Genomic DNA, 14,178 nt, shown 5'->3' on the forward strand with positions numbered 1-14,178 from the left:
TTGGATGTGCAAGTGAAGGGCGCTGAGGTTCAAGTTTCATTAGATTCACAGAAAATCTGCCTCTAATAATGCCTTTCCTAGGTGTTTTTCAGGACACAAAGAGCCTGGCACACAGCAAGTGCTCAGTAAAGGAAGGGCAGTGGTCATTATTATTGTTCTTGCTTTCACCCTCATTTTCTAAAGGAGGCAGTGGAGGAGGAGGAGAAGGAGACCCCTCTGTGGGGGGGTGGTCATGTAAAGCTGGACTCCAAGGTTTTAGAGCTTGGGTTTTTTGGGGCGCCTGGGTGGCTCAGTGGGTTAAGCGACCGACTTGGGCTCAGGTCATGATCTCACGGTTTGTGGGTTTGAGCCCCGCATAGGGCTCTGCGCTGACAGCTCAGTGCCTGGAGCCTCCTTTGGATACTGTCTCTCTCTCTCTCTCTCTCTCTCTCTCTCTCTCTCTCTCTCTCTCTTTCTCTCTCTCTGCTCCTCCCCTGCTTGTGTTCTGTCTCTCAAAACATTAAATAAACATTAAAAAGATACATCTTGGATTTTTTTTTGTTAAGATTTTATTTTTAGGCAATCTCTACCCAATTTGGGGCTGGGACATACAACCCTGAGATCAAGAGTCATATGCTCTTCTGACTGTGCCAGCGGGTGCTCCAAGTCTTGTATTTTTTTTTTTTTCCTCACCGTGGAGAGCTGTGTTTTCTGAGACCTGTGTATGGCCTGAAGGCCGGGTGGGGGCGGGGGGTGGGGGGAGTGTTTCCAGAAGGAAGAGGGAGCAAACTGTCAGATGCAGCTGGGAAGTTGAGGAAGATAATATTGGTCCATGGGCTTTGGCAACACAAGGTCATTGTACCCTTGGTTAGAGTCTTTTAAGAAAAGACTAATTAGGGAGTGCCTGGGTGGCTCAGTCGGGTTAAGCGACCGACAGCGGCTCAGGTCATGATCTTGCAGTTCTTGGGTTCAAGCCCTGCGTCCGGCATTGCTTGGAGCCTGCTTCAGATTCTGTGTCTCCCTCTCTTTCTGCCCCTCCCCTGCTTGTGCTCTGTCTGTCTCTCTCTCTCTCTCAAAAATAAATGTTAAAAAAAGAAAAAAAAACTATTTACAATAAATTGAGGAAAGATAGAAGGTAACAAAGTGGAGAGACAAGTATAGCAATCTTTTCAAGTTTTGCTGTGAGAACCGAAAATTGCAGTGGTAGGATAAGAAAATGGGAGTCACGGAATGGTAAAAAATAAGTGACATTAGAGCATGTTTGTAAATTGGAGGGAATGATCCAGAAGAAAAACATTTGTGATGCAGGAGATTTAAAAAAAGGACAATAACAAGGGTAGAATCCATGAGAAGACTAAGATGATGAATTTCACCGCAAAAGTGGAGCGGTTTTCCTTAGATGGCTGGGACGTGTCCCCCACTGAAGGTTGAATACAGCAACCGTTCCATAATTTGTGGGGCCCGGTGCAAAACGTGTTGTCCCTTGTTCAAAAATTAAGAATTTCAAGAATGCATCAGAAGAGCATTAAACCAAGCACGGAGCCCTTCCCAGGACGAGGCTCGAGCCACTGTACAGTTTGTCATCCCAAGAAACTGGTCCTGGCAAGTGTGTGATGATGACAGAGGTAGGCTGTCCTTTGGGCTAGGGCCTCCGCTGCCTCATGGAAGGACTGGAAGAGAGGACTTAGGACACTCTCAGTTCCACTTTTCTACAAGCTGGGAAGTCACTCTCAGGGGTGAAGCTCAGAGTTTGTCCCTTTTTAACTTCCAACCCGGCCAGATTTTAGTTCAGGGTTTTCTGGAAGGCTCCAAAGCATCTGGTGACCATAGCAACTCACGCCAAACTCCGGGACCCTTGCTCCGCCCACCGCTTCCTGGACGCGCTCGACGATTGGCTCAGCATGTCGACCAATGGTCGGTGAAGCGGGCTGTTTGCCGCGCGGTCAGTGGTCGCGGGCCCGGAGGGAGGCGGGAAGACAGGGCGGGAAGGCGGGCCTGGGCGGTGCGGCGCGTGCGTGTTTCCGGCTCCGCTGCGGAAGGCGGACGACTGGAGCCGTTGGGCCGGACGCGACCCGAAAGAGCAGGGAGAACGCGGGACGCGAGTGCGGAGCTGGGAACTCGGAGCGTGGCTAGAGGCAGGCGCGATGGGCGGAGAACAGGAGGAGGAGCGGTTCGACGGCATGTTGCTGGCCATGGCGCAGCAGCACGAGGGCGGCGTGCAGGAGGTAACGGCCCGCGCGGCGTCGGCCTGGCCTGGTCCTGAGGCGCTCGCCAACCCGCGCGGTCCTAGCCACGCTTACTCCACTTCTCTGTTTTCCGGGGTCGAGATTCACCCTTGGGCCTCGCGGGTTCCTGGGATTCCTCCTACGTCCTCACTGCGACCCAGCTTCCGGTCTGGCCTCCCCGTGGCACTTAGGGCCCCATTCGTTTTTGTCCCGGGCTCCCGGCCCCGCTTGGTATCTAGCAACTCCGTGTCTTAGCAACTCCGGCGTCTCCGAACGCGGTTCTGGAAAACCCGCTGCCCTCTCCCTTAACCCGTCCCCCAGTCTCATACATGCTTCCGGCCTCGTTTTCCGTCTGATGGCCTCCCCCGAAGAGCATTTCTTAGGATGAAGCATCCTATACGTTGGGATTTGCATCTACCAAGACCTGGACCGAGCTGGCGAATGTGTGTGTGTGTGGGGGGGGGGGGGGGTGGAGGTGGGGCGGGGTGATGTTAGCACGTGGTCCCTTTAGGCCGTGAATGGGGAGTAGGAGGCCTGGGTTCACAATTTTTTCCAGCACCTACCTACAAGGGACCTTTCCACGTCTCCAAGCCTCAGTTCCTTTGTCTTTGAGATAGAGCTACAAGTCCTTTAATTTCCGAATCTTTGTTGGACAGGAAAAGTCTCGAAGGACAGTAAGGAATTCTCAGTAGTCAGGTTTGTTCATTCAGATACTTCTCGAGTGATTGATGTGTGCCAGACACTCACCAGACTGGGTCCTGGGCATACAGATGTGAGCAGAAATCTGTCCTGGCCCTGATGGAGCTTAAAACTTTTCAAAAGCATAATTCATACATAGTGACTGCATGATAACACATAGCATATGAACGATAAGAACCAACTGTTACAGATTCTGGAGTTGGTGTTTTGGGCCCAAAACGTGGAAAGTTAGAAATAGAAAAGCCTATCAAGATTGGTTCCAGAACTCTCATTCTGTAAAGAAACCAAAGGAACTTGCCTAAAATCATCCAACAGGTTCCTGACCAGACAGGACCAGACTCCTTGGGCCATTGTGCTTTCCACAGTCCATTGCCGATTCTTTGTCTCACTGGGAACAAGTTTTCTTTGAGCTTTCTATTCCCATTCTTTTACCCAGGTGCCTGTGGAGACCAAGGACTCCTAAGCCTTTTGAGGTGGGAAGAGAGTTACTAATTTGCAGGTGTGAAAGATTCCCTTCCTCATCCTCCTGAATTGTTGACATTAGATTTGGGAACAAGTTCATTTTTGAGTGAATCAAAAAAGTGTCTAGAAGTAGAAATTGAAACCATGAAGATATGAGTGGTTCTAAATCTGATGCTAGAACTTTTGGGCAGATAAAAGCGCTAAGGTGCTAATTCTTGGTCACCGTTAGATCATTTCATTCAGGAAAAGTTTTACTGAGCATATACGCTGAGCCTGGTGCCAAGCTTTGGGGATGTAGACAGAATAAGCCATGGTTCACTCTGGCAGGAGGTCTCTTGCTCTGCAGGCTCTGTGCTGACAGCTCAGAGCCTGGAGCCTGCTTCGGATTCTGTGTCTCCTCCTCTCTCTGCCCCTCCCCCACTCCCCCACACTCACTCTCTCTCTCTGTCTCTCTCTGTCTCTCTCTGTCTCTGTCTCTCTGTCTCTCTCTCTGTCTCTCTCTCTCTCTCTCTCTCTCTCTGTCTCTCTCTCAAATAAACATTAAAAAGAAAAAAAGCTATGGCTTAATATAGGAGGTCTCTTGCTCTGGCTCAGGCGCTCCTAAGGGCCCTCACCTCCATTATCTCATTTGATCCTCACAGGGTCCCTAGAAATAGGTCCTGCTGCTGTTTCTGTTTTAGAGTTGAGAAACTTCCCCAAGATGACAGAGCTAATATGTATCAGTCTGCTCTTCAAACTTGTATTCTTAACCATTTGGATGCTCTGGTGTACCAGTCAGAGTTAGTTGGTTTTAAACTTCTCTGAAGTGGCTTCACATACTCCCCTCCTTCCGTCTCTGCCCTAGTAACTCAGCCAGTGCCAGTCTGGATGGACTTTTACTGTCTGGAGAGGAAAGCTGGGCCTAGATGTTTCAAGCCCTGGATTGAGAGGAGTGTTCTATATCCTTAGGCTCCTTCTAGACCCACAAGGAATATGAAACCCATGTACCCATAGACAGGAGAAATGAGAAATCTACCTTTCAGGCAATCTAAATAAGGTTAAGTTAGGCTTCCTCGTGGAAGTGACTAAGGTAGGACCTGTTAGGGAGGCTGTCTCCTCTGATGAGAGGCTTGGGGGAAAACAGTCAAGTCCCAAGATCCCTCCTGGACAAGAAACCGATTTCTGTGCAGTCAAGGGGCTCCCGTTGTGGCATCTCCACAGCTGCAGTCTCCTTCTGTCTTTCAGCTTGTGAATACTTTCTTCAGCTTCCTTCGACGCAAAACAGACTTTTTCGTTGGAGGAGAAGAGGGGATGGCAGAGAAGGTGAGTGTTGGGGCCTGCTGTCCCTTGGGAAGCTCTGTCTCTTCAGAAGAAAAGCTCCCCTGGTCTTCTTTTGGCGTAATAATAGCCTTCAGCGGAAGTAAAATGCCAAGGGTGAAGAGTTGGGGACGGGAAGCAAGCTGTCGTTTATTGAAGCCCGTTTCCTTGCCAGGTGCTTTATCTGCCTCTATTTCCCGTGATCCTTTAGCAGTTTGAGAAGGACAGGTGTTACTATTCCCATTTTGCGAATGAGGAAATTGGCTCAAGGGTGTTTGGCACTTTGTCCTCAGTCTTGAGCTAAGTTGTGAGAGAGCCACCGTTGGAACCAGAGTCTGTTGTAAAACTGTCTTCTGCCCTTGACCGCATGCTGCTGGATTCCTTTTCCATTGAAGAAGTTTTATCTAATTACCTACCTGGTGGTGAGAGTGGGCAAATGTTAGAAATTGAGCTTAGAAAACAAATACGGGAAAACTTAAAGGCAACCAATCCCAGTCTTCCCAGATACGGTGACCCAAAGTTCGTGGATTTGGGAATTGCATTTTGTGGTACAGGCTCTGAGACCTTGAACTTCCTTCTGATACTTTAGCTTGTAATTATATTTTTGAAAATTGGTAAGTTGTGAAAATGTTACCTCATCGAACAATGATTTTTAGGACATCGATACTGTTTTCACTTAAAGAGACATAGTAACAAGAGGGAGACATTTTGCAAACTGCTTCCTGTGGTGTCAGGCATCTGACAAGCTAGAATGTGCTATACTGGGTCTTGATGATCTGAGGCTACTCTGTCATGGACACACTGGCTTGAGAGTGGGAGTCCTGGAATCTCAGCCCAGTTGTGTGGGTTGGTTGATTTCCCACCAATTCTCTGGTCCTTTCAGTCTACATGTCTGCCAAGTGGAAGAAGGTGGACTTACTGACCTGTAGGACCCCTTCTGGCTCAAATATTCTTTCTGTGTTAGCGCCAGCACCTCCTGTTTCTCTGCGGGCCAGACTGCCTTATAATAGCATTTGTTCAGTGAACATTTATTGAACACTTAATGCTTTGTCTGTGGTAGGTATTATGCCAGACCCTTTGGGATTACATAGGTGAATACAGACTGGCCTTTGTTTTCATGGATCTCACGGTGTAGCATGCTGCCCCCACCCCTTAATAAATGAAGAAGTGGGTGTTCGGGCAAAAGCCCTAGGAACATTAAATGGGGGACTGCCCTAGGTTGGGGGCTCAAGGAAGACTTTGAGGAAGCGGTGCTTGAGGTATGAAGGATGATTAAGAGATAGCTGGAAGAAGGGAGAGCGGTGAAAAAAGAAGTGGTGTCTTACAGGTATGGGGGTGATGGTAGCTGCCATGTATGGTTGTCTGCTGGTCCCGTCTTAGACCTTGTCATGCTCCTTGGCTCTTTGTTCACTTAGATTCAGCTCTTCCCCAGGAGGTGGGTCAGACTCTCGGGCAGGCAGAAACCTGTCCAGCCTTCCCACCTGGTCTCCATGTGTAACACAGTAACTCCTGGGTATTGAGTGCCTACTGTGTACAGGCCACCAGGCACATCATTTTTAAGTGCACCCGTTAGGAGCAAAGGCTCTGGAATCAGGTAGACGTGAGTTGGAATTCCAGTCTCCCCCTCCATTTCCTGCTTTACCACTGTGTGGCATTGGGTAAATCACGTTTTCTCTGAGCCTCATTTTTCGCAGCTGTAAGGGGGTCTAAATCCTTATCTCATAGGGCTGTTGTGAGGATAAAAAGAGGTAATGTAGATGAAGTGGCTGGCATTTGAGAATCAAGTTCATGGTCCTTTTCTGAACCTGTTGGAGCCAAAGCAATCCCACTTCTGGGTACATACCCAAAAGAATTGAAAGCAGGGTCTTGAGAGATCTGTACACCCGTGTTCATAGCAACACTATGCACGAGCACCAAAAAGTGGAAGCCATCCAAGCATCCACTGATGGATGAATAGTGTCATATATACATATGATGGATCTAATAGAATATCATTCAGCTTTTCAAAGGAAGACGCACAGGAGCACTTCTTGAATGATTTAATTTATGTGAAGTTCTAGAACAGGTGTATGTTTTCTCCTTCAGATGTTTTAGGGTACCCTCGCCATGGTAAGGTTAAATATCTCCTACCTCTCAGTGTCTCTTCTTGCCAGGCTGGTGGGAACCGCTCTTTACTCCCCGATCACCCAGCCTTGGTCAGGGAAAGCCTGTGTTCAGGTCTGCCCGCTTAACAGTCTGGGGCCTGTCATCTTCCTTTTTTTTTTTTTTTTAAATGTTTGTTTGTATTTTGAGAGAGAGGGCTTGTGCAAGTGTGTGCACGCACCTGCATACGCGGCGAAGGGGCAGAGAGAGGGAGAGAGAGTCCCAAGCAGGCTCCACACTCAGCACAGAGTCTGCCTTGGAGACTGATCGCACGACTGTGAGATCATGAGCTGAAATCAAGAGTCAGAAGCTCGACCGACTGAGCCACCCAGGTGCCCCTGGGGCCTGTCTTGTAGAATTAGCCCAGCTGTCCTCATCCTTCCCTGCTCTGCTGGGCTGTGGTTCCCAAAGATGTGTCTAGTAACAGATGCTTGGCTCTCTGACAGCCTCCTGGTTGGCACCATAGAGTGGGCTCCACACCCCCAGGGGTCTCTGGCTGGGGTTGAGCCTGGGTAAAGCTGGTGGGAGGAGATTGGGAGGAGGGGTCAGAGACTGCTGTGATTGGCCTTGGCTGTGCCTGGTGGTTCAGCTCTGCCCTCACCTAACCTCCAGGAGCTAGGAAGGAACAGGACGAATGGGATGTAACATGATTCACTGGAGCTGGGAGAGGGGAGGGCCCTGCTCCCGCCTCCCCTTGGCCACTGGTTGGCAAATGGCTTGAGTTCAAGGTCTTCCCGATTAGGGATTTGGGACCAAGGCCCTTTGGTGGAACAGCCTTCGCTGGCGAAATTGTCCCATGACTGATTCTATTGACAGCACAATGGCCTTCAGGTGACTCCCTTCTCTTTCACACACACTCCATTTTGTTAACCCATTTGGTTGGGGGATGCTTTTGGTGCCCTTCAGCCTTGTAGAGTGTAGAACTACTGCCATGTGGCATGAGGTTGGGAGTTTGGGGGTAGCCGGAGGAACTGACATCAAATGAATGAGAAGCCACGGGGCATTTGGTAGAACCTAGGTCTAGGAGCCCATGGGTGACTTGTGACCCTGAGCCCCACCTACGCCCCTCAGCTCTTGCAGACCCCTCCTTCCATCCAGCTGTGGCTCAGAGATGTTTGGAAGGTGGTAAATTGACCACCGATCATGTGCTGAGTGCCTGCGAGGCCTCTTCCAGATGTGTGGACAGACACAGGTGGGTTTCCTGAGTTGGGTATGTTCCTGGGCCTGCTGAGGGTGGAGAGACACTGGAGCTGATCCTGGAGGATGAACAGGAGATTGCCAGGTGACCTGGGAGTAGGGACAAGGACATTTTAGGCAAAGAACAACTTATGCAAGATTGTTTTTGGTAATAATGACATAGAAGCACAGAGTGATGACCTCCGGTCACACAGGTAGAAGGAGTAGTCCGGGAACTCTAGTCTAGGTGTGACTGTCGGGTCTGCTTGAGAATTGGGCAGGAGGGCTTGTTAAAAAGACAGGCTGCCGAGCCGCACCCGGAATGTCTGATTCAGTAGGTCTGGGGTGGGACTGAGGTTTAGCATTTCTAACAAGTTGTGGGTGATGGTGGTGTTGCGGATGTGGGGAACCACATCTTGAGACCTATTGGTATGAATAGGTGGGCCATCTCTCCCATTGTATTTTTATAGGGGAGAACATACTTGTCCCCACCCCTAACCGGCTGACACTGGATTAGCCTCAGTCGGGCAAGGGGTGTTAGGAAGCTAACACTGTGTATGTGGCTGTGATGTGGCAAGGACCGTGCCAGCCTCTTGGTAAGCACTTGTCCTATTCGATTCTCGTGACAGGTAAGAAAACTGGGGCTTAGAAAGTGTCAAAGTCATTCACTTGTCCAAGGCCACGCAGCCAGCTAGTGACAGTGGCAGTAGTATTGTGGTAGCTCTTGGGCAGCAGGGAGACCAGCTAGCAGGATGTGGGTTGGAAACATTCTGGGAAGGCACAGTGGGAGAGGAAGGATTTGACGTTGATAGCTCTTGGGCTGAGGAGAGGAGGAGTCTAGCCTTTTCCCTCAAGAAAGCTCTTTCTGGCTTCCTGCTAATGTGGTGATTCTGGATGTGTTGGCTGAGTTGCTGCTGTCCTGGAGACAGGTACGCATGGGGAAGAGATCAGTCAGGGAAGCAGGTCAGTGCAGGCCTGCAGGCTCAGGAAAGGTCTCTTGGGCGGAGACTGGAGTTCTGTTCATAACAGCCCTGCTCTGTAGGGAAGGACCTTCTGAGCACTTACCATTGGGTCTGCACAACAGCCCTGTGAGGTATAGGGATTCATCCTCACAGGTGAGGAGTCTGAAGCTCTTACAGGTTAAGTTCTTTGCCAAAAATACAATAGCTAGTGTGTGACAGCTTGGGTTAGAACTCAGCCCGTCTGGCTTCACTGTCGTGTTCTTAGTCACTAGACTGTGTGTTTTTTAAGTAACCACTGTTTATCATGCCAGGTACTTTGCAGCTGTTCATTCGAGTTCTGAGATAGGTGTGTACAGTGTCCCCCCCGTTGTATAGATGGGGAGCTTGGGTTCTGAGTGCAGTGCCTTTGCCCAGGCACCCAGTAGATAGAGGCGGGACTGGACTCCAGGCCTTGGGATACTGGCCCCAGCCCCAGGGTCTCCTCGCCTTCTGTCCCTCCCCCAGCTCATCACACAGACCTTCAACCACCACAATCAGCTGGCGCAGAAGGCCCGGCGGGAGAAGAGATCTCGGCAGGAGAATGAGCGGCGGGAGAAGGCCGAGCGGGCAGCCAGGCTGGCCAAGGAGGCCAAGTCAGATACCTCTGGGCCCCAGATCAAGGAGCTGACAGATGAGGAGGCAGAGAGGCTGCAGCTGGAGATTGACCAGGTAAGATGGGCTCCCTGCACCCCCGTCAGCACTGGCAGCGAGGATGCTCTTGCCAACTGCTGTGCCCTTCACCACAGAAAAAGGATGCAGAGAATCATGAGGCCCAGCTCAAGAATGGCAGCGTTGGCTCACCAGGGAAGCAGGTGAGTTGGACTGGGGGTGCCTAGTCAGGGGCTTGGAAACTTCTAGGGACTCTGTAGCCTTTCCCCATGTCTCGGATGCTTTCCCCTATGCCCTTTCCCTCAGCTTTGGGGGTCCTCCCCATCCTTCAAGATCCCACTCCTAGACATTGGACCACAGGATTGGGTTTAAAAAAAACCTACTGGTCTTAAAGCCTTGGCAGGAGAGCCTAAGAGCCAGAGAGAGACAGGTATCATTTGGGTGGGCTGGGGTTTGTGGGCCCAGCCTGGCCCTTTGTGGCGATATATGTGGGGGATGTGCCCCTGGGGCTCCTCCCTCTCAAGTCCAGCTTCCCAAACAACGCTTGGGCATTCATTTGTCTTTCGAGAGTTTCTGGTCTGACAGGAGTCTCAGCCCCACAGACACAGAAAAAGAAAATTGATCATTCGGCAGCCTGGTTTTATTTTAGAACCCTGTTCATAGCCACCTTGTGACCTTCTGTTTTGTGCTGGGCTTTCTTTCCAAGTCCCTTGGCTTGGATCCCCAGCTAGGTTCCATGGGTCCATCTCTGACTGTCACTGTTCACCAACTGTGTCCTTTGTCACATGGTATGCTGCTTGTCTCAGAGATCAGAGCCATTTTTTTATCTCTGGCTCCCAGTGGGCCCTGGAGTGGGCAGGGACCAGGTCTGTTTCATTTTGCGGCTGTATGCCCAGTGCCATCCCTGGGCCTGGCTCAGCGGGGTTCAGTCTGTCTGTCAGGTAAGTAGCTGAGCACCCCAATTGTGAGCAGGAGGCTGAGGAGGACGAGGAGGAGGAGGATGAGAAAGACAAAGGGAAACTGAAGCCCAACCTTGGCAACGGGGCCGACCTGCCCAATTACCGCTGGACCCAGACCTTGTCGGAGCTGGATGTGAGTGGCCGGGGCTCGGGTTAGGAGGTTAGGGAGCCAGCCTGGGGCTCCTGCTGACCTCCCCTGCCCCATGCAGCTGGCGTTGCCCTTCCATGTGAACTTCCGGCTGAAGGGGAAGGATGTGGTGGTGGACATCCATCGGCGGCACCTCCGGGTGGGCCTCAAGGGGCAACCAGCGATCATTGACGGGGAGCTCTACAACGAGGTGAAGGTGGAGGAGAGCTCGTGGCTCATTGAGGACGGCAAGGTGGTGACGGTGCATCTGGAGAAGGTGTGAGCGGCCTGGTCTCCTGGTCTGAGTCCTGATGGAGAAAGGAGGGAGGGTGTCTGCTCATTCACTCAGGGACCATGCCGGGGGCCTAGTGGACACATTTAATCTGCACAGGACTTTCAATGTAGGTCTGTCTCATTTTATTTTATTAAAAAAAAAATGTTTTTACGTCTATAAGGGGGAGAGAGAGAGAGAGAGAGATAGCATGTGAGCATGGGAGGGGCAGAGAGAGAGACCGAGACAGAATCTGAAGCAGGATCCAGGCTCTTAGCTGTCTGCATAGAGCCCAGCATGGGGCTCGAACTCAAGAGCTGTGAGATCATGACCTGAGCCAAAGTTGGACGCTCAACCAACTGAGCCACCCGGGTGCCGCGCACCCCCCCCCCCCCCCGTTTTTTTAATTTTTGAAAATTTTTTTTTTATGGTTCGATCTAAAATTCCTATTTTAGAATCAGGAAAAGGGCAGTTCAGATTTGCCCAGGCTCCTGCCTGTAGGTAGGGATGGAGTCACGATTGAGGCTTTGATACCAAAGCATCTTGTTTTACATTAGGTTCGTACATGCATTCAATGCAGCAAATACCTGAGTATGTACTATGTGCCAGACACCGTTTTAAGTGCTGGTGAGAGAGCAATGAGCAAAACATAGAAAATTGCCTTCAGGAAGCCTCGCCTCATTCCCTCAGAGATGCAACACAGACACCCGTAAATAAACGTAGTCTCTGTAAAGTGCCACGAGTCAAAAGAAAGCTTTCCATGGCACGTCAGGCCTGTCCCAGCCTACCTGCCTTTCACTCACCTCTCCCATGTCCTTGCACTAGCTTCTCCCAACTGGAATGTCCTCTCTTGCTTTTTCATCTGGTGTACCATGTGTCCCTCAGGCCTAGTCCTGGTGCCACTCGAACTTCTGTCCCTCTACCCTGGATGAATAGCTCCCTCTGCACTTCATTTTTGCCCTGATGACACTGATTTGTAACTGTCTCCATTTGCTTCCCAAGCCACTGGGGATGGCAGGTCTTGCCCATCTGCACCCTAGGTCCCCGCACAGGGCTTTGTGGGGCCCAGGTACAGGATAGAGGAGAGAGTTGGGTTTTGGAAAGGTTGGGGGGTGGTTCCTAGGGTACAGAGTGAGCTACCTCCCATCTCCCGGTGGTTCCCCTCCTCACAGATCAACAAGATGGAGTGGTGGAGCCGTTTGGTATCCACTGATCCTGAGATCAATACCAAGAAGATCAACCCTGAGAACTCCAAGGTGAGCCTTAGCTGGTTGTGTTGGGCCTCAGCTGGGAGGTGAGGGCCTAGGTGGCCCCAGAGCTTCACCCATCTTTGTCACTGCCTGCCCTCAGCTGTCAGACCTGGACAGTGAGACCCGCAGCATGGTGGAAAAGATGATGTACGACCAGAGGCAGAAGTCTATGGGGCTGCCCACCTCGGATGAGCAGAAAAAGCAGGAGATTCTGAAGAAGTGAGCAATGCAGAGATGGAGGCTTGGGGGGTGGGGGGGTAGTTCTGGGGGGGAGGTGGGTGTTGGGTCTAGGCCTGGGTGACAGCAGTGAGTGGGTCACTGAGCAGGACACAGGGGCCTCCCTTCCCCTTCCAGAATGAGCCAGCCAGGTTTATGGATTGATAGCCTCAGCTTGCCTACTCTAATCACTTTCTGAGGTCATCTTGAGGGCAAGGCCACCTCAGGGTAGGAAGGGAGAACACAAGCGGTCATTGCCATCTATAGGAAAACCCTGAGGCTCTACCGCTTGCCTGGCCTGGCTCCAAGTTGCTCAGGGTTCTAAAGAAATTAGACCTGACGTGGGAGGTTGGGAGAAAGGGGCTAAGTTTCCGGGAGAGGGACGGCCTGATTTACCTTCTTCCTACTTTTCCTTCCCCAGGTTCATGGATCAGCATCCGGAGATGGATTTTTCCAAGGCCAAATTCAACTAGCCCGTATATGCCTCCCTGAACTCTTGGGGCTGAACCCCAGCCATCCACCTTTTCCTACCCTTCCCTGGGACTTGGGGGCCTCAGGGCTGGGACAGGTATGGGACTGGCCCAGACACACTGGTCCCAGGGCATCATGGGAGAAGGGCTGGGGCCTTGTGGGGGGTGTCTTATCTTCCCCAGTTGGCCTACTGTTACACATTAAAACTATTTACTCCACCTGTTTTCTCTTCCCTCTGGTCTTTCCCTGGGGGACAGGCCTCTTATTGCTGGTGCTGGGGGCTTGGCTTTTAGCCCAGCTTCTGCCATGTGACCTAGAGCAAGTCCTTACACCTCTCTGGGGCTGTTTCTCATTACTTAGAGGGAAAATTAAAACAAGGCTTTTAGTCTGTGACTGAGCAAAGGTGAGTGTTTCTGGATACAGGGATCAGAATACGTGTCATATTCTTAAAGGGGCCCATGACTCAGCAGAATTTAAGACCCACTGGAGTTGATTCCGTTTTCATCTCTAAGACAGTTTCTCACTGTGGACATTCTCAATCTTGGAGAGGCCTTGACCCGGATGAGATAGCAGAGCTGAAGGAAAGGGGACAGTCTTGTCACTGGTACTGGGGCCTTGTGGTCACAGTCCCCAAGGGGACCATCTCCATTTTGTGTATTTGATAGGGAGCTGGATAGTTTGCCTAGTTGTCGCTTGACACAAGGTGCCTGTGAGATAATAAGATGCTGTGGGGGGTGAGGTGGATCCTGGATGTCTAGCTTGTTCAGTCAAGAATGGGCTGGTGGGTCTGCTTTCTCCTCATTGCTGAGAGCACTAAGACACTCCTGTGTGTGAAGAGTAGCTAAGTAGGATCCTTCTGGACCCAGCTGGACTCTGATGTCCAAACAAGGGGACCCTACTTCTACCCCAAGCAGGTCAGCTTGCTAACTTTGGGGCAAAACTGCCAAGAGGCCAGCTTCCAGGTTGAGAGCCACAGTTACTTGTCATGTGGCCAAGTTCCTTGAACCCTCTGAGCCCCAGCCTCTTGGTCCATGAAAGGATGACCCCATTCCAGGGTTGTTGGGAAGGTCCAGAAGATCCCAGTGGACCACAGTGCTGTCAGAACCAGGGAGAGGTAGAGGGAGCCGAACTGCAAGTTGGAGGCTGGGTGGGGGCTGACCCATCCTCAGGGATTTGGGGAAACTGCAGGGATGGGCAGTGAACTGGGGCAGCGGGGGGGGGGGGGGGGGGGCGGCTGGGGCTAGGCCTACCTAAAAGAATCCCTCAACAATGACAAAGCACTTGTTAGACCTTCC

The 14,178-nt window shown here is 51.2% G+C and overlaps 1 protein-coding gene across 2 annotated transcripts; it reads left to right on the forward strand.

Annotated features, from left to right (window-relative positions):
- The first annotated feature begins 1,988 nt into the window (after positions 1 to 1,988).
- Positions 1,989 to 13,101, forward strand: NUDC (nuclear distribution C, dynein complex regulator). Of its 2 annotated transcripts, none has more exons than XM_003989696.4 (9): positions 1,989 to 2,204; positions 4,590 to 4,667; positions 9,446 to 9,649; positions 9,727 to 9,792; positions 10,562 to 10,681; positions 10,758 to 10,952; positions 12,119 to 12,202; positions 12,297 to 12,415; positions 12,834 to 13,101. In XM_003989696.4, the coding sequence occupies exons 1-9, from the start codon at positions 2,124 to 2,126 to the stop codon at positions 12,883 to 12,885; spliced, it is 999 nt and encodes a 332-aa protein (XP_003989745.1). In that variant the 5' UTR covers positions 1,989 to 2,123; the 3' UTR covers positions 12,886 to 13,101. The 2 variants fall into 2 exon arrangements, with proteins under 2 accessions (XP_003989745.1, XP_019692016.1); XM_019836457.3 differs by lacking the exon at positions 1,989 to 2,204 and adding an exon at positions 2,306 to 2,647.
- The last annotated feature ends 1,077 nt before the right edge of the window (positions 13,102 to 14,178 follow it).

The sequence above is a fragment of the Felis catus genome, chromosome C1, assembly GCF_018350175.1.
Source record: "Felis catus isolate Fca126 chromosome C1, F.catus_Fca126_mat1.0, whole genome shotgun sequence".
Classification (NCBI taxonomy): Eukaryota; Metazoa; Chordata; class Mammalia; order Carnivora; family Felidae; genus Felis; species Felis catus.